Source organism: Pleurodeles waltl, chromosome 6 (genome assembly GCF_031143425.1).
Source record: "Pleurodeles waltl isolate 20211129_DDA chromosome 6, aPleWal1.hap1.20221129, whole genome shotgun sequence".
NCBI lineage: Eukaryota > Metazoa > Chordata > Amphibia > Caudata > Salamandridae > Pleurodeles > Pleurodeles waltl.
In genome coordinates this window covers 248,146,892-248,171,413 of record NC_090445.1, presented here as the reverse complement: position 1 = coordinate 248,171,413, position 24,522 = coordinate 248,146,892, and the positions used below count along the sequence as shown (strand labels likewise).

The 24,522-nt window shown below is 48.2% G+C and overlaps 1 protein-coding gene across 6 annotated transcripts in view; it reads right to left on the bottom strand.

Annotated features, from left to right (window-relative positions):
* The window catches only part of DDX42 (DEAD-box helicase 42), a 516,281-nt gene that overhangs the window by 117,632 nt on the left and 374,127 nt on the right, over positions 1–24,522 (bottom strand). For all 6 annotated transcript variants that reach the window (XM_069238031.1, XM_069238033.1, XM_069238036.1 and 3 more), the window contains 3 exons: positions 6,178–6,277; positions 4,146–4,193; positions 2,221–2,318 (listed from right to left, as the gene is read on the bottom strand). In XM_069238031.1, coding sequence (XP_069094132.1) covers positions 2,221–2,318; positions 4,146–4,193; positions 6,178–6,277 — 246 coding nt within the window. The remainder of the gene's footprint in view (positions 1–2,220; positions 2,319–4,145; positions 4,194–6,177; positions 6,278–24,522) is intronic.

Sequence of the window (24,522 nt, the reverse complement as noted above, 5' to 3'; positions counted from 1 at the left end):
ACGCCTGCAGAGAGGATCCAGAGGCTCCACCTGACCGCGACTGCCTGGTAACAAAGGAACCCGAACACCTGGACCAAGCACTGCACCCACAGCCCCCAGGACCGAGAGGAGCCACCTTCCAGTGCAGGAGTGACGAGCAGGTGGCCCTCATCCTAGCCCAGTCGGTGGCTGGCCTGAGAAGCCCCCCCCTGTGCCCTGCCTGCATCACCTAAGTGACCCCTGGGTCCCTCCATTGCTTTCTAAAGCAAACCCGATGCCTACTTTGCACACTGCACCCGGCCGCCCCTGTGCCGCTGAGGGTGTGTTTAGTGTGCCTGTTTGTGTGTGCGGCGTTGGTTTCTTTGGACACTGGCCAGGGGTGTAGGGTGCAGAGTGGTGGGGACTCTCACGTCTGGAGTGCGGTGGGAGTCCCTTTAAAGATGGTTTCTTCTTGTTGCTTTAGACAGGGCCGCTGTCCACTGGAGTTTCTTGGTCCTTTGTAGTTGCAGGGAAGTCCTCTGAGTTGGCAGAGGTAGCTGGCCCCTCAGGATGCGTAGCTGTTGCAGGTTCTTTGAATCAGGAGACAGGCGGTAGGGCTGGGGCCAAAGTAGTTGTCGTCTTCCTTCTTCTCTGTGGGGTTTTCAGGTCAGCAGTCCTTCCTCTTAGTAGGTCGTCAGGAATCTGATTTCCTGGGTTAAGGGTCGCCCCTAAATACTACATTTAGGGGTGTGTTTAGGGCTGGAGGGCTGTAGCCAATGGCTACTGTCCCTGGGGGTAGCTACACCCTCCTTGTGGGAGGGGGGCACATCCCTAGTCCTATTGGGCTAAATCCTCCATCACAAGATGGAGGATTTTCTAAGGAGGGGGTCACATCAGCTCTGATCGCCTTAAGGGTGGACCTGGCTGAGGGGGTGACTCCTCCTTGTTTTTTTCATTATCTCCCTGGACTTGTCGTCAAAAGTGGGGGCTGTGTCTGGGGAGCGGTCATCTCCACTAGCTGGAGTGCCCTGGGGTGTTGTAACACCAGGCTTGAGCCTTTGTGGCTCACCGCCAGGTGTTACAGTTCCTGCAGGGGAGAGGTGAGAAGCACAGGACAGGCTTTGTTCCTGGTCACAGAGTGCACAAAGGCACTCGCCCCATATGGCCAGAAACTAGCCTGGAAGTAGCAAGCTGGCAGAAACCGGTCAGCCAAGCACTAGCAGTTGGGCTGGCATGCAGGGGGCATCTCTAAGATGCCCTCTGGGTGTATTTTACAATAACGTGTACACTGGCATCAGTGTGCATTTATTGTGCTGGGAAGTTTGATATCAAACTTCCCAGTTTTCAGTGTAGACATTATGGTGTTGTGGAGTTCGTGTTTGACAGACTCCCAGACCATATACTCTTATGGCTACCCTGCACTTACAATGTCTAAGGTTTTGCTTAGACACTGTAGGGGCACAGTGCTCATGCAGCTATGCTCTCACCTGTGGTATAGTGCGCCCTGCCTTAGGGCTGTAAGGCCTGCTGGAGGGGTGACTTACATATGCTACAGGCAGTGGGTTGTGGGCATGGCACTCTGAGGGGAGTGCCATGTCGACTTAGTATTTTTCTCCCCACCAGCACACACAAGCTGCAAGGCAATGTGCACGTGCTGAGTGAGAGGTCCCCAGGGTGGCATAATCCATGCTGCAGCACTTAGAGACCTTCCCTGTCCACATGGCCCTTGGTACCAAGGTACCATTTACAAGGGATTTATCTGTGCGCCAGGGCTGTGCCAATTGTGGAGACAAAGGTACAGTTTTAGGGAAAGAACACTGGTGCTGGGGCCTGGTTAGCAGGGTTCCAGCACACTTTCAATCAAAGCTGGCATCAACAAAAGGCAAAAACGTAGGGAGTAACCATGCCAACAGTGGCATTTTCCTACACTATAGTATTCTATCAAAACACCAACTAGTACCAGTGCAAGTTACCCATTTTGCTTACCATGTTCTGCAGCTTCATAGCCTACAGTTATTTACTCGGAGAACTTCGTAAAGGTGCCAGTATTTTCTCACACCAGGATGTGTACTTTTGAAACTACCCCCCCCGAATCTTTAAGTTTGAAACAATATTGTCACATTTTGAGGAAAAAATTATATTCATTGAGTGGCTCTCTTTCAGCTTATGTTAACCTGCTTTCTGACTCGGAACCAGATTTAAAATCGCAGCAGCGGAAAACGTGTGCTAAAGCAGTTAAATAATTGTAACAACATTTATTACCTCGCCAATATCACCTTGCACCACTCGGATTGGGTCAATTAGAATGTCTCTTGCCAACTTCTCAATCTTTTTACGAAACGTTGCACTGAACAGGAGGGCTGAGAAGGTAAGAAATGACAGTTAAACATTTAGTTCCTACTTTACACTCATCATTCAGACACCACAGCAGGTACAAGGCACTTACAAGAAGACAACAAGAGCAATATTAAACATGAAGGCAATGGATCTGAGCAGACAATTTCATAGGAAATGCAAACCTTGCACAACATACGACAGGAAAAAAATGAAACTTAAGCATGTAGATATTATACAGCAACGTTGCCAGCTCATGTTCTCCATTGAGCTTCAACTAAAAGAGTAATGAGGCATGGAAAACCAGTGCATTACAATAAAATACAACAGCTATAAATACAGATGAGAAAGATTTTAAAATTCATAGAACTGCTTCAGTCAGGAGATATAGGGTGAGGACAAAAACACCATCTTGAATTTTCTCAACCCCTCAAATTCAAATACTGTGAAATGTACTGACATGCCTAAATTCAATGGAAAGACCAGAGAAAAGGTAAAACTATCCTGTTGTTAGGAGTATAAAAAGGAATCAGTTTAACTATTGGTAGAGTCAATAATAGCACCAGTGATGCTAATACTAAGTGAATTACAAACGTTTATGAAGGTGATGGTCAACATTAATGCAACACACAGAAGGTGATGGTAGAAATGCTCGCAAATCGTCTTATCATTGGCACTTGTCCAGGGTAGCATTCCAACCCATCATTTTTTGCCCACTATGCCTCCTCAGATAAGACACAGCCAAATGCAAATCAGCCTTGGTTCGGCTGCAAAAAAACCAGTCCAGCCTGAACTGCCAAGACTGGTCATCTCTGAAGTGGACCATAAGCAAACCAAGACCTGTTACTGCCTACTTAGGCCTCTTCAGTCTGGATGCAGCTATGTTCCAATGGCAAAGTGAGCTGAGGACCCATGTCTGAGCTAATTGTTGGCCACTTAGGGCATCACATCAAACAAAAAAATATGACAAGAGGAATGCTTAGGGGTTTGGAAGTAAGTGGACCTCGCCCTGCCCTTTCGGGCATGGACTGTTCCCATGAGAAGTTGGGTCAACACTGATTTGGTAAAGACAGGCCTTTGTCTAGAGTGGCACATCGAGCACAATTTTCTTTTGTTTTAAAATAGACAATGGGCTTGAATGCTACTTTAGCAACTGCAAGTGGTCAGACTATTTGCAAGCATTCCTCTTATCTTTTGTGTGTACATAATTCAAACTCAAACGGAATATTTCAATAAACCACCAACTAGAAACTAGCTGTGCATCACACTCAGATATATAACACACTGAGTCAAGTTGGAGTTCATTATATGGCAATAAATATTGTGCTTTTATAAATATACAAGCCTTGACTATCTTTAATTTAACTCTAATGCTACTGTAACTTCGAAAGGCAGCCATTGTGTTCCTTAAAGTCACTTTTTGGATGTATGGCTGCAAACTTTTTATTTTGCTAATGTCATGAGTAAAAGACCAATTAGAAAGACCAGGTACTTGAGTGGTCAGGAAAGAGTTATTATTTACCAATTAATGACTGTTTTGCCTTTTGCAGGCCAAGACAAATGAATTACTTTTGTGTTGCAACGCATACCTAAAGACAAAGTGAGCACTATATATAAGATAAAGAACTGCAATAACAAATAAGAATTTCAAACTGATTTGTAAGGTGGTCATTGAAAACAAATATTTGATGTCTATACAGTAAATCTCAACGCGTATCAAGAAAACCCTAACATGTAATCATATGACCATGAGGAACAAAAAACATTGTTGAGTTTCCAACAGCTTAGAAAAAGTAATCAAGGTGAAAACTTTGGTTCAGAAGACAGAGAAAATATTAAAAATCTATACATACTTTGTCTGTCAGGACGCACATGGTTGGCAATCGATCGAACCTGGTATTCTGTCAACAGAGAGACAAGAAAAACATTTGCACAAACCAGCCTTAAACAACAGCATTACTTTTTACCTTATAAGGTTTAAATCTCACAGACATACACCCTTCAGTTATAGAGTTAAACAAAATCACTATAATTGTTATGACAATGCAAATGGAGGTTCAGTCAAAATTTGCAAAAAAGGATTTCCAAGTATTTGCAAGAGATAAAACAATGATAGGTGGATCAAAAATCATGCAGTATCCAGCAATACATTTGTTTGCATGCCATATATATATCAATAGTTCCAAAAAATATGAAAAAAGGTGAAATAAAACATAAGATTTAGTTAGGAGAAAATCTATTTCTTCTTCTGCTAAATCTGGCATTAATTTTACCATTAAGTTTTAAATAAGTACTTCTTGAAGGCATTATTTGTCTAATGTGACACAAGAGCACTCAAATGATGGATGATCCTGCAGAAATTATTTCTGGAACATTTCAAAGTCAGTGTGTGTAGGAACTGAATCTTTTGAAGGTGATCTGTATGTTGAGGTGGTGTCGGAATGGGGCAAGGTGGCTGCAATGGTGTGGGGCTGAGTGTCTTCCTGCCTGCACACTTAGGGACTGGTTAGTGTTGGAACTCTACCCAGATAGCTTCCTCGAAAGAAAGTCTCCTCTTATTGAGGCGTGCAGGGTTTTGCTTGCTTCCTGTAGTGGAGGTAGAGTCATAATCTTCAACTAAGTAGAGTAAATGTAAAGCTCTGTTTGTCTGACATCAGTCATCTCTGGAAGCTCAATGGCTGGGGCTGTGTTGCTGGAAGCAGAGGATGGATTTGAAATTTGTTTGAGCGCTGGCTAAACAGCATGGTACAGTGCTCAGGATGATGGCTTAGCACCATGGTGTTTGGAAGACTAGCTTGGATTCATTACTTGGAGACTCTGGCTCAAGGTTGACCCAGAGTTAAGCAAGCTCAGGGTCAAAGAGAAAAGCAGACTGTCAAAGCCCCTTGCCTACAGTTGCAGGGGTCAATGGAGGGTGAGAGATATATGCTCAGTCCTCCGTGAGATACTCATTTTGAGGTAAAAGCACAGAGTATTGATCTTCGAATACCTGTCAAGGAATGCGTATTCTCAGTGTTGTCTTTGACCAGGTGCAGTTTTCCCTGGGGTCCCTGAAGCCTGTGGTTCTTTGATATAAGACACACCTGAGAAGAGTGTTTCAGGGCCTTGATCATACGGACCTGGCTACAATTTAGATGGAGAGAAACCCTCCGTGTAAGTCCCTGATGCGGCTTCTTGTAATGAACCCATTGCTTACTTATCCTGTAGTGGATATTTCTTTGTCTTTTTTTATTGTTAACAGACTAGCAGGCTAAACAGGTGGATTCACTGTGCTCCCATGGTAAACAAAGTTTAAATACTCTGTGATGGCCCAAAACCAAATTGGCTGTAAGGAACCCCCCTTCACAAATCAATCCCACATGACTGGGCACCTTGCTGAACACAATCCTGGTCAAATTCAAAGAATTGCCAATGGAACGAGCTCCTTCAGAGCTCTTGGACTAAATTACAGAAACGTTTGCAAGTTAGTCTATTTCCCAATAGGGTTGTAATTTCTGCTACACAGGAAAAAGAGACTTGGTTGGGGAGTGCTAAGGGGTTGTCATTTGCATGCAAATAAAGTCTTTAACACTTACTCTGCAGCTAGTGCTACTCAGATTAAACCTGATCTGCATACCTTGAACCTCTGAGAGGTTTTGTCTTCACTTGGAAGCTATGTTTGCTGTGCCTCTACTAAACAGTAAGGCACTGAGATACTGTCCAGTGGGGCCTTTGCAACAGCTCAATCCATTCCTCCTCAACCTACTGGATTCAGGTTTTGAGCACATTTCACACTGGGTATCCAGAGGAAATCTCACAAGAGCCTAGGATTGATATTCATACTCCCACCTAGACCACTTTCAACCATTCACAGAGCCAACCATGCTATTAAATTGTTACACATACCAAAGCCCATGTCAAACATTCGGTCGGCTTCATCATATACAAGGTAAGTGACTCTCTGTAGGTTAGTGGCTTTCTTCTTCACATGGTCAATTAATCTTCCCTGTCAGAAAGAAAAACATTACAAAATGTAGACACAATAACATGAAAGAACAAAACAAACTAATCTTGATCATGCAGCTATGAAAAATATTCTTTGATAGTGAATTAATCCATTTAATGAACTGTCAAATTTAAACATTATGCAAAACGTGTGTTAAACTGCTGAAGGAATGATGCATCAAGTCCTGTGGGAATGTGACTTTTTCCAATACAAAAAAGAGAAATGACCATCCTGGGAACAAAAAGTCTACCTATTCTCTAAGCATCTGTTCGAAGTGTGTAGTGATACAGTCACATGCTCTGCATACCTCTGCCCTCTAGTATCGGACTCAGACATTTACAAGTTGCTTTTCTTTGAAGAAGTCTTTAGATTAATGAGATGAGCTGTGCCTCCTCCCTTGGTTCACACAGTGCAACACACTGTGTATGGGCACCGACTTCATCTTAGACTTCTATGCACATTGGGTGAGAGTGTATGGAGTGTCAAGTGTGCATGCAGTGCTTACTGTGCAATGTGAACTGGGTAATAAAGGAAGAGATCTGTGATCATCAATAGCTTCTGGAGCGGAGGTGGGTGGGCACATGCGAGTCTACAGCATTACACACTAAGAACATGCTTACAGAGTAAAATATTCTGTTCAGAGTATGTGTCTGCAAATATTTTGCACCAACTGTAAAGCAGTGCCCTTCGTAAGCGAGGTTATACAGTAAATATGCAAATGTGTGGAAAAAACTCCTTAAAACAGTCTGACCACTCATAGCCTGCTGATAGCTAAGATGTCCACAATGCAGTGCTTGATAAATGAATGGTGTTGACCAGGTGGCCGATTTGCAGATATCAGGCAGCAGAATGTTCCATAAGAAAGTCATGGTTGCACTTTTCTTGCAGGTGGAGTACAACCTAAGTGGAACCGGTAGGCCTTGCTTTGCCTCGTGGTAGCAGGTTTGGATGCTCGAGTATCCATCTAGCTAAACCTGCCTTGCAAATGGAATGAACCTTGTGAGATTTTCCAAAAGCTACAAATAACTGGTTTGAATTACAAAGGGGCTTGGTCCTGCTGATATAATACATCAGAGCTATTTTAACATCTTACATGAGCTCTTTCCTCTATTGAATCTGGCTGCTAGTAGGAAAGTGGGAGCTCTATAGTCTGACTAGGTTGAAAAGGTGGCACCACCTTCGGGAGGAAGTTAGGACTGGTCCTGCTACAAAGAACTGGTTTGCATTACAAAAGGGCTTGGTCCTATCGATGTAATACATAAGAGCTCTTAATATCGAACATGAGCTCTTTCCTCTATTGAATCTGGCTGCTAAGAGTAGAGTAGGAGCTCTATAGTCTGACTAAGGTGAAAAGGTGGCACCACCTTCAGGAGAAATTTAGGACTGGTCCTAAGAACAACCCTATCTTTGTGAACCTAAATGAATATTTTAATGTGAGTGAGTGCAGCTTGCTAACATGTCTGAGGTTATGAACATTGTCTTTTTTTCTTCTGGATATTCCCCTAGTAAAGTTAAATGTGATAATCAACCAAAAGTACATGTGTGAGAATAATATATTTCACATTTAGTTCATATTATGTTCTGCCACATGATAGTCAAGTTTGCCTGAATATATTCACAGGAGCCTTTGAGGCTCACCGTCAGGTGTTACAGTTCCTGCAGGGGGAGGTGAAAAGCACCTCCACCCAGTACAGGATTTGTGCCTGGCCACAGAGTGATAAAGGCACTCACCCCATGTGGCCAGAAACTCGTCTGGTTGTGGCAGGCTAGCAGGAACTGGTCAGCCTAACACTAGGAGTCTGTAGGAAGTTGGCTCTGTATGCACTATTTCAAAGTAAGGAATAGTATGCACAGAGTCCAAGGGTTCCCCTTAGAGGTAAGTGTAGGAAGTTGGCTCTGTATGTGCTATTTCAAAGTAAGGAATAGCATGCACAGAGTCCAAGGGTTCCCCTTAGAGGTAAAATAGTGGTAGAAATAGATAATACTAATGCTCTATTTTGTGGTAGTGTGGTCGAGCAGTAGGCTTATCCAAGGAGTAGTGTTAAGCATTTGTTGTACATACACAAGACAATAAATGAGGTACACACACTCAGAGACAAATCCAGCCAATAGGTTTTTATATAGAAAAATATCTTTTCTTAGTTTATTTTAAGAACCACAGGTTCAAATTCTACATGTAATATCTCATTCGAAAGGTATTGCAGGTAAGTACTTTAGGAACTTCAAATCATCAAAATTGCATGTATACTTTTCAAGTTATTGACAAATAGCTGTTTTAAAAGTGGACACTTAGTGCAATTTTCACAGTTCCTGGGGGAGGTAAGTATTTGTTAGGTTAACCAGGTAAGTAAGACACTTACAGGGCTTAGTTCTTGGTCCAAGGTAGCCCACCGTTGGGGGTTCAGAGCAACCCCAAAGTCACCACACCAGCAGCTCAGGGCCGGTCAGGTGCAGAGTTCCAAGTGGTGCCCAAAACACATAGGCTAGAATGGAGAGAAGGGGGTGCCCCGGTTCCGGTCTACTTGCAGGTAAGTACCTGCGTCTTCGGAGGGCAGACCAGGGGGGTTTTGTAGGGCACCGGGGGGGACACACGTCCACACAGAAATTTCACCCTCAGCAGCGCAGGGGCGGCCAGGTGCAGTGTAGAAGCAAGCGTCGGGTTTTCAATGTTAGTCTATGAGAGACCTCGGGATCTCTTCAGCGCTGCAGGCAGGCAAGGGGGGGATTCCTCGGGGAAACCTCCACTTGGGTAAGGGAGAGGGACTCCTGGGGGTCACTTCTCCGGTGAAAGTCCGGTCCTTCGGGTCCTGGGTGCTGCGGATGCAGGGTCTCTCCCAGGCGTCGGGACTTTAGGTTCAAGGAGTCGCGGTCAGGGGAAGCCTCGGGATTCCCTCTGCAGGCGGCGCTGTGGGGGCTCAGGGGGGACAGGTTTTGGTACTCACAGTATCAGAGTAGTCCTGGGGTCCCTCCTGAGGTGTTGGATCGCCACCAGCCGAGTCGGGGTCGCCGGGTGCAGTGTTGCAAGTCTCACGCTTCTTGCGGGGAGCTTGCAGGGTTCTTTAAAGCTGCTGGAAACAAAGTTGCAGCTTTTCTTGGAGCAGGTCCGCTGTCCTCGGGAGTTTCTTGTCTTTTCGAAGCAGGGGCAGTCCTCAGAGGATGTCGAGGTCGCTGGTCCCTTTGGAAGGCGTCGCTGGAGCAGGATCTTTGGAAGGCAGGAGACAGGCCGGTGAGTTTCTGGAGCCAAGGCAGTTGTCGTCTTCTGGTCTTCCGCTGCAGGGGTTTTCAGCTGGGCAGTCCTTCTTCTTGTAGTTGCAGGAATCTAATTTTCTAGGGTTCAGGGTAGCCCTTAAATACTAAATTTAAGGGCGTGTTTAGGTCTGGGGGGTTAGTAGCCAATGGCTACTAGCCCTGAGGGTGGGTACACCCTCTTTGTGCCTCCTCCCAAGGGGAGGGGGTCACAATCCTAACCCTATTGGGGGAATCCTCCATCTGCAAGATGGAGGATTTCTAAAAGTTAGAGTCACCTCAGCTCAGGACACCTTAGGGGCTGTCCTGACTGGCCAGTGACTCCTCCTTGTTATTCTCATTATTTTCTCCGGCCTTGCCGCCAAAAGTGGGGCCTGGCCGGAGGGGGCGGGCAACTCCACTAGCTGGAGTGTCCTGCTGGGTTGGCACAAAGGAGGTGAGCCTTTGAGGCTCACCGCCAGGTGTGACAATTCCTGCCTGGGAGAGGTGTTAGCATCTCCACCCAGTGCAGGCTTTGTTACTGGCCTCAGAGTGACAAAGGCACTCTCCCCATGGGGCCAGCAACATGTCTCGGTTTGTGGCAGGCTGCTAAAACTAGTCAGCCTACACAGATAGTCGGTTAAGTTTCAGGGGGCACCTCTAAGGTGCCCTCTGTGGTGTATTTTACAATAAAATGTACACTGGCATCAGTGTGCATTTATTGTGCTGAGAAGTTTGATACCAAACTTCCCAGTTTTCAGTGTAGCCATTATGGTGCTGTGGAGTTCGTGTTTGACAGACTCCCAGACCATATACTCTTATGGCTACCCTGTACTTACAATGTCTAAGGTTTTGTTTAGACACTGTAGGGGTACCATGCTCATGCACTGGTACCCTCACCTATGGTATAGTGCACCCTGCCTTAGGGCTGTAAGGCCTGCTAGAGGGGTGTCTTACCTATACTGCATAGGCAGTGAGAGGCTGGCATGGCACCCTGAGGGGAGTGCCATGTCGACTTACTCGTTTTGTCCTCACTAGCACACACAAGCTGGCAAGCAGTGTGTCTGTGCTGAGTGAGAGGTCTCCAGGGTGGCATAAGACATGCTGCAGCCCTTAGAGACCTTCCTTGGCATCAGGGCCCTTGGTACTAGAAGTACCAGTTACAAGGGACTTATCTGGATGCCAGGGTCTGCCAATTGTGGATACAAAAGTACAGGTTAGGGAAAGAACACTGGTGCTGGGGCCTGGTTAGCAGGCCTCAGCACACTTTCAATTGTAAACATAGCATCAGCAAAGGCAAAAAGTCAGGGGGCAACCATGCCAAGGAGGCATTTCCTTACAGTAAGATAGTGGCAAAAAGAGATAATACTAATGCTCTATTTTGTGGTAGTGTGGTCGAGCAGTAGGTTTATCAAAGGAGTAGTGTTAAGCATTTGTTGTACACACACAGGCAATAAATGAGGAACACACACTCAGAGACAATTCCAGGCCAATAGGTTTTTGTATAGAAACATTTATTTTCTTAGTTTATTTTAAGAACCACATGTTCAAGATTTACATGTAATACTTTAAATGAAAGGTATTGCAGGTAGGTACTTTAGGAACTTTGAATTAGCAAAATAGCATATACAGTTTTCACATAAATCACATATAGCTATTTTAAAACTAGACAGTGCAATTTTCAACAGTTCCTGGGGGAGGTAAGTGTTTGTTAGTTTTTGCAGGTAAATAAACCACCTACGGGGTTCAAGTTTGGGTCCAAGGTAGCCCACCGTTGGGGGTTCAGAGCAACCCCAAAGTTACCACACCAGCAGCTCAGGGCCGGTCAGGTGCAGAGTTCAAAGTGGTGCCCAAAACGCATAGGCTTCAATGGAGAAGGGGGTGCCCCGGTTCCAGTCTGCCAGCAGGTAAGTACCCGCGTCTTCGGAGGGCAGACCAGGGGGGTTTTGTAGGGCACCGGGGGGGGGACACAAGTCAGCACAGAAAGTACACCCTCAGCAGCACGGGGGCGGCCGGGTGCAGTGTGCAAACACGCGTCGGGTTTTCAATAGGAATCAATGGGAGACCAAGGGGTCTCTTCAGCGATGCAGGCAGGCAAGGGGGGGGCTCCTCGGGGCAGCCACCATCTGGGCAAGGGAGAGGGCCTCCTGGGGGTCACTCCTGCACTGCAGTTCAGATCCTTCAGGTCCTGGGGGCTGCGGGTGCAGAGTCTTTACCAGGCGTCGGGATCTGAGGAGCAGGCAGTCGCGGTCAGGGGGAGCCTCGGGATTCCCTCTGCAGGCGTCGCTGTGGGGGCTCAGGGGGTGGGGGCAACTCTGGTTACTCACGGTCTCACAGTCGCCGGGGAGTCCTCCCTGAAGTGTTTGTTCTCCACAAGTCGAGCCGGGGGCGTCGGGTGCAGAGTAGCAAGTCTCACGCTTCCGGCGGGAAACGCAAGTTGTTTCAAAGTTGCTGCTTTGTTTCAAAGTTGCAGTCTGCTGTCCTCGGGAGTTCTTGGTCCTTCTAGAGCAGGGCAGTCCTCTGAGGATTCAGAGGTCGCTGGTCCCTGGGGAAAGCGTCGCTGGAGCAGTGTCTTTAGAAGTGGGGAGACAGGCCGGTAGAGCTGGGGCCAAAGCAGTTGGTGTCTCCGTCTTCTCTGCAGGGTTTTTCAGCTTAGCAGTCCTCTTCTTCTTAGGTTGCAGGAATCTGGTTTCCTAGGTTCTGGGGAGCCCTTAAATACTTAATTTAAGGGCGTGTTTAGGTCTGGGGGGTTAGTAGCCAACGGCTACTAACCCTGAGGGTGGTACACCCTCTTTCTGCCTCCTCCCAAGGGGAGGGGGTCACATTCCTATCCCTTTTGGGGGAATCCTCCATCTGCAAGATGGAGGATTTCTAAAAGTCAGAGTCACCTCAGCTCAGGTTGCCTTAGGGCTGTCCTGACTGGCCAGTGACTCCTTGTTTTTCTCATTATCTCCTCCGGCCTTGCCGCCAAAACTGGGGCCGTGGCCGGAGGGGGCGGGCAACTCCACTAGCTGGAGTGCCCTGTGGTGCTGTAACAAAGGGAGAGAGCCTTTGAGGCTCACCGCCAGGTGTTACAGTTCCTGCAGGGGGAGGTGTGAAGCACCTCCACCCAGTACAGGCTTTGTTACTAGCCACAGAGTGACAAAGGCACTCTCCCCATGTGGCCAGCAACATGTCTAGTGTGGCAGGCTGCTAAAACCAGTCAGCCTACACGGATAGTCGGTTAAGGTTTCAGGGGGCACCTCTAAGGTGCCCGCTGGGGTGTTTGTTACAATAAAATGTACACTGGCATCAGTGTGCATTTTTTGTGCTGAGAAGTTTGATACCAAACTTCCCAGTTTTCAGTGTAGCCATTATGGTGCTGTGGAGTTCGTGCATGACAGACTCCCAGACCATATACTCTTATGGCTACCCTGCACTTACAATGTCTAAGGTTTTGCTTAGACACTGTAGGGGCACAGTGCTCATGCACTGGTGCCCACACCTATGGTATAGTGCACCCTGCCTTAGGGCTGTAAGGCCTGCTAGAGGGGTGACTTATCTATACTGCATAGGCAGTGTGAGGTTGGCATGGCACCCTGAGGGGAGTGCCATGTCGACTTACTCGTTTTGTTCTCACTAGCACACAGTGGCAAGCAGTGTGTCTGTGCTGAGTGAGGGGTCCCCAGGGTGGCATAAGACATGCTGCATCCCTTAGAGACCTTCCCTGGCATCAGGGCCCTTGGTACTGAGGGGTACCAGTTACAAAGGACTTATCTGGATGCCAGGGTGTGCCAATTGTGGAAACAAAAGTACAGGTTAGGGAAAGAACACTGGTGCTGGGGCCTGGTTAGCAGGCCTCAGCACACTTTCAAATCAAAACTTAGCATCAGCAAAGGCAAAAAGTCAGAGGGTAACCATGCCAAGGAGGCATATCCTTACACAACCCAGCCCCCCCACCCCCCCAAACGAAAGAGGATGAGATTAACCTTTCCCAAGAGAGTCTTCATATTCTAAGTGGAAGAACCTGGAAAGGCCATCTGCATTGGCATGGGCAGTCCCAGGTCTGTGTTCCACTATAAAGTACATTCCCTGTAGGGAGATGGACCACCTCAACAGTTTTGGATTTTCACCTTTCATTTGCATCCGTCATCTGAGAGGTCTGTGGTCAGTTTGAACTACAAAGTGAGAATGTAGGAAGTTGGCTCTGTATGTGCTATTTCAAAGTAAGGAATAGCATGCACAGAGTCCAAGGGTTCCCCTTAGAGGTAAAGTAGTGGTAAAAATAGATAATACTAATGCTCTATTTTGTGGTAGTGTGGTCGAGCAGTAGGCTTATCCAAGGAGTAGTGTTAAGCATTTGTTGTACATACACATAGACAATAAATGAGGTACACACACTCAGAGACAAATCCAGCCAATAGGTTTTGTATAGAAAAATATCTTTTCTTAGTTTATTTTAAGAACCACAGGTTCAAATTCTACATGTAATATCTCCTTCGAAAGGTATTGCAGGTAAGTACTTTAGGAACTTCAAATCATAAAAATTGCATGTATACTTTTCAAGTTATTGACAAATAGCTGTTTTAAAAGTGGACACTTAGTGCAATTTTCACAGTTCCTGGGGGAGGTAAGTTTTTGTTAGTTTTACCAGGTAAGTAAGACACTTACAGGGCTTAGTTCTTGGTCCAAGGTAGCCCACCGTTGGGGGTTCAGAGCAACCCCAAAGTCACCACACCAGCAGCTCAGGGCCGGTCCGGTGCAGAGTTCAAAGTGGTGCCCAAAACACATAGGCTAGAATGGAGAGAAGGGGGTGCCCCGGTTCCGGTCTGCTTGCAGGTAAGTACCCGCGTCTTCGGAGGGCAGACCAGGGGGGTTTTGTAGGGCACCGGGGGGGACACAAGTCCACACAGAGATTTCACCCTCAGCAGCGCGGGGGCGGCCGGGTGCAGTGTAGAAACAAGCGTCGGGTTTTCAATGTTAGTCTATGAGAGATCTCGGGATCTCTTCAGCGCTGCAGGCAGGCAAGGGGGGGATTCCTCGGGGAAACCTCCACTTGGGCGAGGGAGAGGGACTCCTGGGGGTCACTCCTCCAGTGAAAGTCCGGTCCCTCAGGTCCTGGGGGCTGCGGGTGCAGGGTCTCTCCCAGGCGTCGGGACTTTAGGTTCAAAGAGTCGCGGTCAGGGGAAACCTCGGGATTCCCTCTGCAGGCGGCGCTGTGGGGGCTCAGGGGGGACAGGTTTTGGTACTCACAGTATCAGAGTAGTCCTGGGGTCCCTCCTGAGGTGTTGGATCGCCACCAGCCGAGTCGGGGTCGCCGGGTGCAGTGTGGCAAGTCTCACGCTTCTTGCGGGGAGCTTGCAGGGTTCTTTAAAGCTGCTGGAAACAAAGTTGCAGCTTTTCTTGGAGCAGGTCCGCTGTCCTCGGGAGTTTCTTGTCTTTTCGAAGCAGGGGCAGTCCTCAGAGGATGTCGAGGTCGCTGGTCCCTTTGGAAGGCGTCGCTGGAGCAGGGTCTTTGGAAGGCAGGAGACAGGCCGGTGAGTTTCTGGAGCCAAGGCAGTTGTCGTCTTCTGGTCTTCCGCTGCAGGGGTTTTCAGCTGGGCAGTCCTTCTTCTTGTAGTTGCAGGAATCTAATTTTCTAGGGTTCAGGGTAGCCCTTAAATACTAGATTTAAGGGCGTGTTTAGGTCTGGGGGGTTAGTAGCCAATGGCTACTAGCCCTGAGGGTGGGTACACCCTCTTTGTGCCTCCTCCCAAGGGGAGGGGGTCACAATCCTAACCCTATTGGGGGAATCCTCCATCTGCAAGATGGAGGATTTCTAAAAGTCAGAGTCACCTCAGCTCAGGACACCTTAGGGGCTGTCCTGACTGGTCAGTGACTCCTCCTTGTTGCTTTCTTTGTTCCCTCCAGCCTTGCCGCCAAAAGTGGGGGCCGTGGCCGGAGGGGGCGGGCAACTCCACTAAGCTGGAGTGCCCTGCTGGGCTGTGACAAAGGGGTGAGCCTTTGAGGCTCACCGCCAGGTGTTACAGCTCCTGCCTGGGGGAGGTGTTAGCATCTCCACCCAGTGCAGGCTTTGTTACTGGCCTCAGAGTGACAAAGGCACTCTCCCCATGGGGCCAGCAACATGTCTCTAGTGTGGCAGGCTGCTGGAACTAGTCAGCCTACACAGACAGTCGGTTAAGTTTCAGGGGGCACCTCTAAGGTGCCCTCTGGGGTGTATTTTGCAATAAAATGTACACTGGCATCAGTGTGCATTTATTGTGCTGAGAAGTTTGATACCAAACTTCCCAGTTTTCAGTGTAGCCATTATGGTGCTGTGGAGTTCGTGTTTGACAAACTCCCAGACCATATACTCTTATGGCTACCCTGCACTTACAATGTCTAAGGTTTTGTTTAGACACTGTAGGGGTACCATGCTCATGCACTGGTACCCTCACCTATGGTATAGTGCACCCTGCCTTAGGGCTGTAAGGCCTGCTAGAGGGGTGTCTTACCTATACTGCATAGGCAGTGAGAGGCTGGCATGGCACCCTGAGGGGAGTGCCATGTCGACTTACTCGTTTTGTCCTCACTAGCACACACAAGCTGGCAAGCAGTGTGTCTGTGCTGAGTGAGAGGTCTCCAGGGTGGCATAAGACATGCTGCAGCCCTTAGAGACCTTCCTTGGCATCAGGGCCCTTGGTACTAGAAGTACCAGTTACAAGGGACTTATCTGGATGCCAGGGTCTGCCAATTGTGGATACAAAAGTACAGGTTAGGGAAAGAACACTGGTGCTGGGGCCTGGTTAGCAGGCCTCAGCACACTTTCAATTGTAAACATAGCATCAGCAAAGGCAAAAAGTCAGGGGGCAACCATGCCAAGGAGGCATTTCCTTACACAACCCCCCCCCAAACGAAAGAGGATGAGACTAACCTTTCCCAAGAGAGTCTTCATTTTCTAAGTGGAAGAACCTGGAAAGGCCATCTGCATTGGCATGGGCAGTCCCAGGTCTGTGTTCCACTATAAAGTCCATTCCCTGTAGGGAGATGGACCACCTCAACAGTTTAGGATTTTCACCTTTCATTTGCATCAGCCATTTGAGAGGTCTGTGGTCAGTTTGAACTAGGCAGTGAGTCCCAAAGAGGTATGGTCTCAGCTTCTTCAGGGACCAAACCACAGCAAAGGCCTCCCTCTCAATGGCACTCCAACGCTGCTCCCTGGGGAGTAACCTCCTGCTAATGAAAGCAACAGGCTGGTCAAGGCCATCATCATTTGTTTGGGACAAAACTGCCCCTATCCCATGTTCAGAGGCATCAGTCTGCACAATGAACTGCTTAGAATAATCTGGAGCTTTTAGAACTGGTGCTGAGCACATTGCCTGTTTCAGGGTGTCAAAGGCCTGTTGGCATTCCACAGTCCAGTTTACTTTCTTGGGCATTTTCTTGGAGGTGAGTTCAGTGAGGGCTGTCACAATGGATCCATATCCCTTCACAAACCTCCTGTAATACCCAGTCAAGCCAAGGAATGCCCTGACTTGAGTCTGGGTTTTTGGAGCTACCCAGTCCAGAATAGTCTGGATCTTGGGTTGGAGTGGCTGAACTTGGCCTCCACCTACAAGGTGGCCCAAGTAAACCACAGTTCCCTGCCCTATCTGGCATTTGGATGCCTTGATAGAGAGGCCTGCAGATTGCAGAGCCTTCAAAACCTTCTTCAGGTGGACCAGGTGATCCTGCCAGGTGGAGCTAAAGACAGCAATATCATCAAGATAAGCTGTGCTAAAGGACTCCAAGCCAGCAAGGACTTGATTCACCAACCTTTGGAAGGTGGCAGGGGCATTCTTTAAACCAAAGGGCATAACAGTAAACTGATAATGCCCATCAGGTGTGGAGAATGCTGTTTTCTCTTTTGCTCCAGGTGCCATTTTTATTTGCCAGTACCCTGCTGTCAAGTCAAAGGTACTTAAGAATTTGGCAGCACCTAATTTATCTATGAGCTCATCAGCTCTTGGAATTGGATGAGCATCTGTCTTGGTGACAGAATTGAGCCCTCTGTAGTCCACACAAAACCTCATCTCTTTCTTTCCATCTTTGGTGTGAGGTTTGGGGACTAAGACCACTGGGCTAGCCCAGGGGCTGTCAGAGCGCTCAATTACTCCCAACTCCAGCATCTTGTGGACTTCCACCTTGATGCTTTCCTTAACATGGTCAGACTGTCTAAAGATTTTGTTTTTGACAGGCATGCTGTCTCCTGTGTCCACATCATGGGTACACAGGTGTGTCTGACCAGGGGTTAAGGAGAAGAGTTCAGGAAACTGTTGTAGGACTCTCCTACAATCAGCTTGCTGTTGGCCAGAGAGGGTGTCTGAGTAGATCACTCCATCTACTGTGCCATCTTTTGGGTCTGATGACAGAAGATCAGGGAGAGGTTCACTCTCTGCCTCCTGATCCTCATCTGTTACCATCAACAGATTCACATCAGCCCTGTCATGGAAGAGCTTAAGGCGGTTCACATGGATCACCCTCTTGGGGCTCCTGCTTGTGCCCAGGTCCACCAGGTAGGTGACCTGACTCTTCCTTTCTAGCACTGGGTAAGGGCCACTCCATTTGTCCTGGAGTGCCCTGGGAGCCACAGGCTCCAGAACCCAGACTTTCTGCCCTGGTTGGAACTCAACCAGTGCAGCCTTTTGGTCATACCAAAACTTCTGGAGCTGTTGGCTGGCCTCAAGGTTTTTGGTTGCCTTTTCCATGTACTCTGCCATTCTAGAGCGAAGGCCAAGTACATAGTCCACTATGTCCTGTTTAGGCTCATGGAGAGGTCTCTCCCAGCCTTCTTTAACAAGGGCAAGTGGTCCCCTTACAGGATGACCAAACAGAAGTTCAAAGGGTGAGAATCCTACTCCCTTCTGTGGCACCTCTCTGTAAGCGAAAAGCAGACATGGCAAGAGGACATCCCATCTCCTTTTGAGTTTTTCTGGGAGCCCCATGATCATGCCTTTTAATGTCTTGTTGAATCTCTCAACCAAGCCATTAGTTTGGGGATGGTATGGTGTAGTGAATTTATAAGTCACTCCACACTCATTCCACATGTGTTTTAGGTATGCTGACATGAAGTTGGTACCTCTGTCAGACACCACCTCCTTAGGGAAACCCACTCTGGTAAAGATACCAATGAGGGCCTTGGCTACTGCAGGGGCAGTAGTCGACCTAAGGGGAATAGCTTCAGGATACCTGGTAGCATGATCCACTACTACCAGGATATACATATTTCCTGAGGCTGTGGGAGGTTCTAGTGGACCAACTATGTCCACACCCACTCTTTCAAAGGGAACCCCCACCACTGGAAGTGGAATGAGGGGGGCCTTTGGATGCCCACCTGTCTTACCACTGGCTTGACAGGTGGGGCAGGAGAGGCAAAACTCCTTAACCATGTTGGACATATTGGGCCAGTAGACGTGGTTGACTAACCTCTCCCACGTCTTGGTTTGTCCCAAATGTCCAGCAAGGGGAATGTCATGGGCCAATGTTAGGATGAACTTCCTGAACAGCTGAGGCACTACCACTCTCCTAGTGGCACCAGGTTTGGGGTCTCTGGCCTCAGTGTACAGGAGTCCATCTTCCCAATAGACCCTATGCGTTCCATTTTTCTTGCCTTTGGACTCTTCAGCAGCCTGCTGCCTAAGGCCTTCAAGAGAGGGACAGGTTTCTTGTCCCTTACACAGCTCCTCCCTTGAGGGTCCCCCTGGGCCTAAGAGCTCAACCTGATAAGGTTCAAGCTCCAAAGGCTCAGTTCCCTCAGAGGGCAGAACTTCTTCCTGAGAAGAGAGGTTCCCTTTCTTTTGCTGTGTTGCAGTTGGTTTCCCAACTGACTTTCCTGTTCTCTTGGTAGGCTGGGCCATTCTTCCAGACTCCAGCTCTACTTGTTCACCCTGTGCCTTGCACTGTGCTCTTGTTTTCACACACACCAGTTCAGGGATACCCAGCATTGCTGCATGGGTTTTTAGCTCTACCTCAGCCCATGCTGAGGACTCCAGGTCATTTCCAAGCAGACAGTCCACTGGGATATTTGAGGAGACCACCACCTGTTTCAGGCCATTGACCCCTCCCCATTCTAAAGTAACCATTGCCATGGGATGTACTTTTCTCTGATTGTCAGCGTTGGTGACTGTGTAAGTTTTTCCAGTCAGGTATTGGCCAGGGGAAACCAGTTTCTCTGTCACCATGGTGACACTGGCACCTGTATCCCTCAGGCCCTCTATTCTAGTCCCATTAATTAAGAGTTGCTGTCTGTATTTTTGCATGTTAGGCGGCCAGACAGCTAGTGTGGCTAAATCCACCCCACCCTCAGAAACTAGAGTAGCTTCAGTGTGGACCCTGATTTGCTCTGGGCACACTGTTGATCCCACTTGGAGACTAGCCATACCAGTGTTACCTGGATGGGAGTTTGGAGTGGAACCTTTCTTGGGACAGGCCTTGTCTCCAGTTTGGTGTCCATGCTGTTTACAGCTATGACACCAGGCCTTTTTGGGATCAAAGTTTTTACCCTTGTACCCATTGTTTTGTGAAGAGGCTCTGGGCCCACCCTCCTGTGCAGGTTTTTGGGGGCCTGTAGAAGACTCTTTACTATTTTTAGTTTTGGTTGTCTCATCATCCTTCCCCTGGGGAGTCTTTGTGACCCCTTTCTTTTGGTCACCCCCTGTCGAAGTCTTGGACACCCTTGTCTTGACCCAATGGTCCGCCTTCTTTCCCAATTCTTGGGGTGAAATTGGTCCTAGGTCTACCAGATGCTGATGCAGTTTATCATTGAAACAATTACTTAACAGGTGTTCTTTCACAAATAAATTGTACAGCCCATCATAATTACTTACACCACTGCCTTGAATCCAACCATCTAGTGTTTTCACTGAGTAGTCAACAAAGTCAACCCAGGTCTGGCTCGAGGATTTTTGAGCCCCCCTGAACCTAATCCTGTACTCCTCAGTGGAGAATCCAAAGCCCTCAATCAGGGTACCCTTCATGAGGTCATAAGATTCTGCATCTTGTCCAGAGAGTGTGAGGAGTCTATCCCTACACTTTCCTGTGAACATTTCCCAAAGGAGAGCACCCCAGTAAGATCTGTTCACTTTTCTGGTTACACAAGCCCTCTCAAAAGCTGTGAACCATTTGGTGATGTCATCACCATCTTCATATTTAGTTACAATCCCTTTGGGGATTTTCAACATGTCAGGAGAATCTCTGACCCTATTTATGTTGCTGCCACCATTGATGGGTCCTAGGCCCATCTCTTGTCTTTCCCTCTCTATGGCTAGGATCTGTCTTTCCAAAGCCAATCTTTTGGCCATCCTGGCTAACTGGATGTCCTCTTCACTGGGGCTATCCTCAGTGATTTCAGAGGTGTTGGTCTCTCCTGTGAGGGAACCAGCATCTCTGACTATTATTTTTGGAGTCAGGGTTTGAGGGACCCTGTTCTCCCTAGATAGGACTGGTAGGGGGGAATTTTCCTCCAAGTCACTATCCTCTTCCTCTGAGTTGCCACCCTCAGAGGGGTTGGCCTTTTCAAACTCTGCCAAAAGCTCCTGGAGCTGTATTTTGGTAGGTTTGGGGCCCATTGTTATTTTCTTTATTTTACAGAGTGACCTTAGCTCCCTCATCTTAAGATGGAGGTAAGGTGTGGTGTCGAGTTCCACCACAGTCACATCTGTGCTAGACATTTTGCTTCTAAAAGTTGGAATACTTTTTAAGAATCTACAACTGGTTCTAGAATCTAATTCAAACTTTTACAAACTTTTAAACTCTAAAAGAAATGCTAAACAGGATCTAACACAAGGCCCTAGCAGGTCTTTTAAGAATTTAGAAAACTTTTCAAATTGCAAAAATCAATTTCTAATGACAATTTTGGAATTTGTCGTGTGATCAGGTATTGGCTGAGTAGTCCAGCAAATGCAAAGTCTTGTACCCCACCGCTGATCCACCAATGTAGGAAGTTGGCTCTGTATGTGCTATTTCAAAGTAAGGAATAGCATGCACAGAGTCCAAGGGTTCCCCTTAGAGGTAAAGTAGTGGTAAAAATAGATAATACTAATGCTCTATTTTGTGGTAGTGTGGTCGAGCAGTAGGCATATCCAAGGAGTAGTGTTAAGCATTTGTTGTACATACACATAGACAATAAATGAGGTACACACACTCAGAGACAAATCCAGCCAATAGGTTTTGTATAGAAAAATATCTTTTCTTAGTTTATTTTAAGAACCACAGGTTCAAATTCTACATGTAATATCTCCTTCGAAAGGTATTGCAGGTAAGTACTTTAGGAACTTCAAATCATAAAAATTGCATGTATACTTTTCAAGTTATTGACAAATAGCTGTTTTAAAAGTGGACACTTAGTGCAATTTTCACAGTTCCTGGGGGAGGTAAGTTTTTGTTAGTTTTACCAGGTAAGTAAGACACTTACAGGGCTTAGTTCTTGGTCCAAGGTAGCCCACCGTTGGGGGTTCAGAGCAACCCCAAAGTCACCACACCAGCAGCTCAGGGCCGGTCCGGTGCAGAGTTCAAAGTGGTGCCCAAAACACATAGGCTAGAATGGAGAGAAGGGGGTGCCCCGGTTCCGGTCTGCTTGCAGGTAAGTACCCGCGTCTTCGGAGGGCAGACCAGGGGGGTTTTGTAGGGCACCGGGGGGGACACAAGTCCACACAGAGATTTCACCCTCAGCAGCGCGGGGGCGGCCGGGTGCAGTGTAGAAACAAGCGTCGGGTTTTCAATGTTAGTCTATGAGAGATCTCGGGATCTCTTCAGCGCTGCAGGCAGGCAATGGGGGGATTCCTCGGGGAAACCTCCACTTGGGCGAGGGAGAGGGACTCCTGGGGGTCACTCCTCCAGTGAATGTCCGGTCCCTCAGGTCCTGGGGGCTGCGGGTGCAGGGTCTCTCCCAGGCGTCGGGACTTTAGGTTCAAAGAGTCGCGGTCAGGGGAAACCTCGGGATTCCCTCTGCAGGCGGCGCTGTGGGGGCTCAGGGGGGACAGGTTTTGGTACTCACAGTATCAGAGTAGTCCTGGGGTCCCTCCTGAGGTGTTGGATCGCCACCAGCCGAGTCGGGGTCGCCGGGTGCAGTGTGGCAAGTCTCACGCTTCTTGCGGGGAGCTTGCAGGGTTCTTTAAAGCTGCTGGAAACAAAGTTGCAGCTTTTCTTGGAGCAGGTCCGCTGTCCTCGGGAGTTTCTTGTCTTTTCGAAGCAGGGGCAGTCCTCAGAGGATGTCGAGGTCGCTGGTCCCTTTGGAAGGCGTCGCTGGAGCAGGGTCTTTGGAAGGCAGGAGACAGGCCGGTGAGTTTCTGGAGCCAAGGCAGTTGTCGTCTTCTGGTCTTCCGCTGCAGGGGTTTTCAGCTGGGCAGTCCTTCTTCTTGTAGTTGCAGGAATCTAATTTTCTAGGGTTCAGGGTAGCCCTTAAATACTAGATTTAAGGGCGTGTTTAGGTCTGGGGGGTTAGTAGCCAATGGCTACTAGCCCTGAGGGTGGGTACACCCTCTTTGTGCCTCCTCCCAAGGGGAGGGGGTCACAATCCTAACCCTATTGGGGGAATCCTCCATCTGCAAGATGGAGGATTTCTAAAAGTCAGAGTCACCTCAGCTCAGGACACCTTAGGGGCTGTCCTGACTGGTCAGTGACTCCTCCTTGTTGCTTTCTTTGTTCCCTCCAGCCTTGCCGCCAAAAGTGGGGGCCGTGGCCGGAGGGGGCGGGCAACTCCACTAAGCTGGAGTGCCCTGCTGGGCTGTGACAAAGGGGTGAGCCTTTGAGGCTCACCGCCAGGTGTTACAGCTCCTGCCTGGGGGAGGTGTTAGCATCTCCACCCAGTGCAGGCTTTGTTACTGGCCTCAGAGTGACAAAGGCACTCTCCCCATGGGGCCAGCAACATGTCTCTAGTGTGGCAGGCTGCTGGAACTAGTCAGCCTACACAGACAGTCGGTTAAGTTTCAGAGGGCACCTCTAAGGTGCCCTCTGGGGTGTATTTTGCAATAAAATGTACACTGGCATCAGTGTGCATTTATTGTGCTGAGAAGTTTGATACCAAACTTCCCAGTTTTCAGTGTAGCCATTATGGTGCTGTGGAGTTCGTGTTTGACAAACTCCCAGACCATATACTCTTATGGCTACCCTGCACTTACAATGTCTAAGGTTTTGTTTAGACACTGTAGGGGTACCATGCTCATGCACTGGTACCCTCACCTATGGTATAGTGCACCCTGCCTTAGGGCTGTAAGGCCTGCTAGAGGGGTGTCTTACCTATACTGCATAGGCAGTGAGAGGCTGGCATGGCACCCTGAGGGGAGTGCCATGTCGACTTACTCGTTTTGTCCTCACTAGCACACACAAGCTGGCAAGCAGTGTGTCTGTGCTGAGTGAGAGGTCTCCAGGGTGGCATAAGACATGCTGCAGCCCTTAGAGACCTTCCTTGGCATCAGGGCCCTTGGTACTAGAAGTACCAGTTACAAGGGACTTATCTGGATGCCAGGGTCTGCCAATTGTGGATACAAAAGTACAGGTTAGGGAAAGAACACTGGTGCTGGGGCCTGGTTAGCAGGCCTCAGCACACTTTCAATTGTAAACATAGCATCAGCAAAGGCAAAAAGTCAGGGGGCAACCATGCCAAGGAGGCATTTCCTTACAGAGTACCAAAGAGGTATGGTCTCAGCTTCTTCAGGGACCAAACCACAGCAAAGGCCTCCCTCTCAATGGCACTCCAACGCTGCTCCCTGGGGAGTAACCTCCTGCTAATGAAAGCAACAGGCTGGTCAAGGCCATCATCATTTGTTTGGGACAAAACTGTCCCTATCCCATGTTCAGAGGCATCTGTCTGCACAATGAACTGCTTGGAGTAATCTGGAGCTTTTAGAACTGGTGCTGTGCACATTTCTTGTTTCAGGGTGTCAAAGGCCTGTTGGCATTCTACAGTCCAGTTTACTTTCTTGGGCATTTTCTTGGAGGTAAGTTCTGTGAGGGCTGTCACTATGGATCCATATCCCTTCACAAACCTCCTGTAGTACCCAGTCAAGCCAAGGAATGCCCTGACT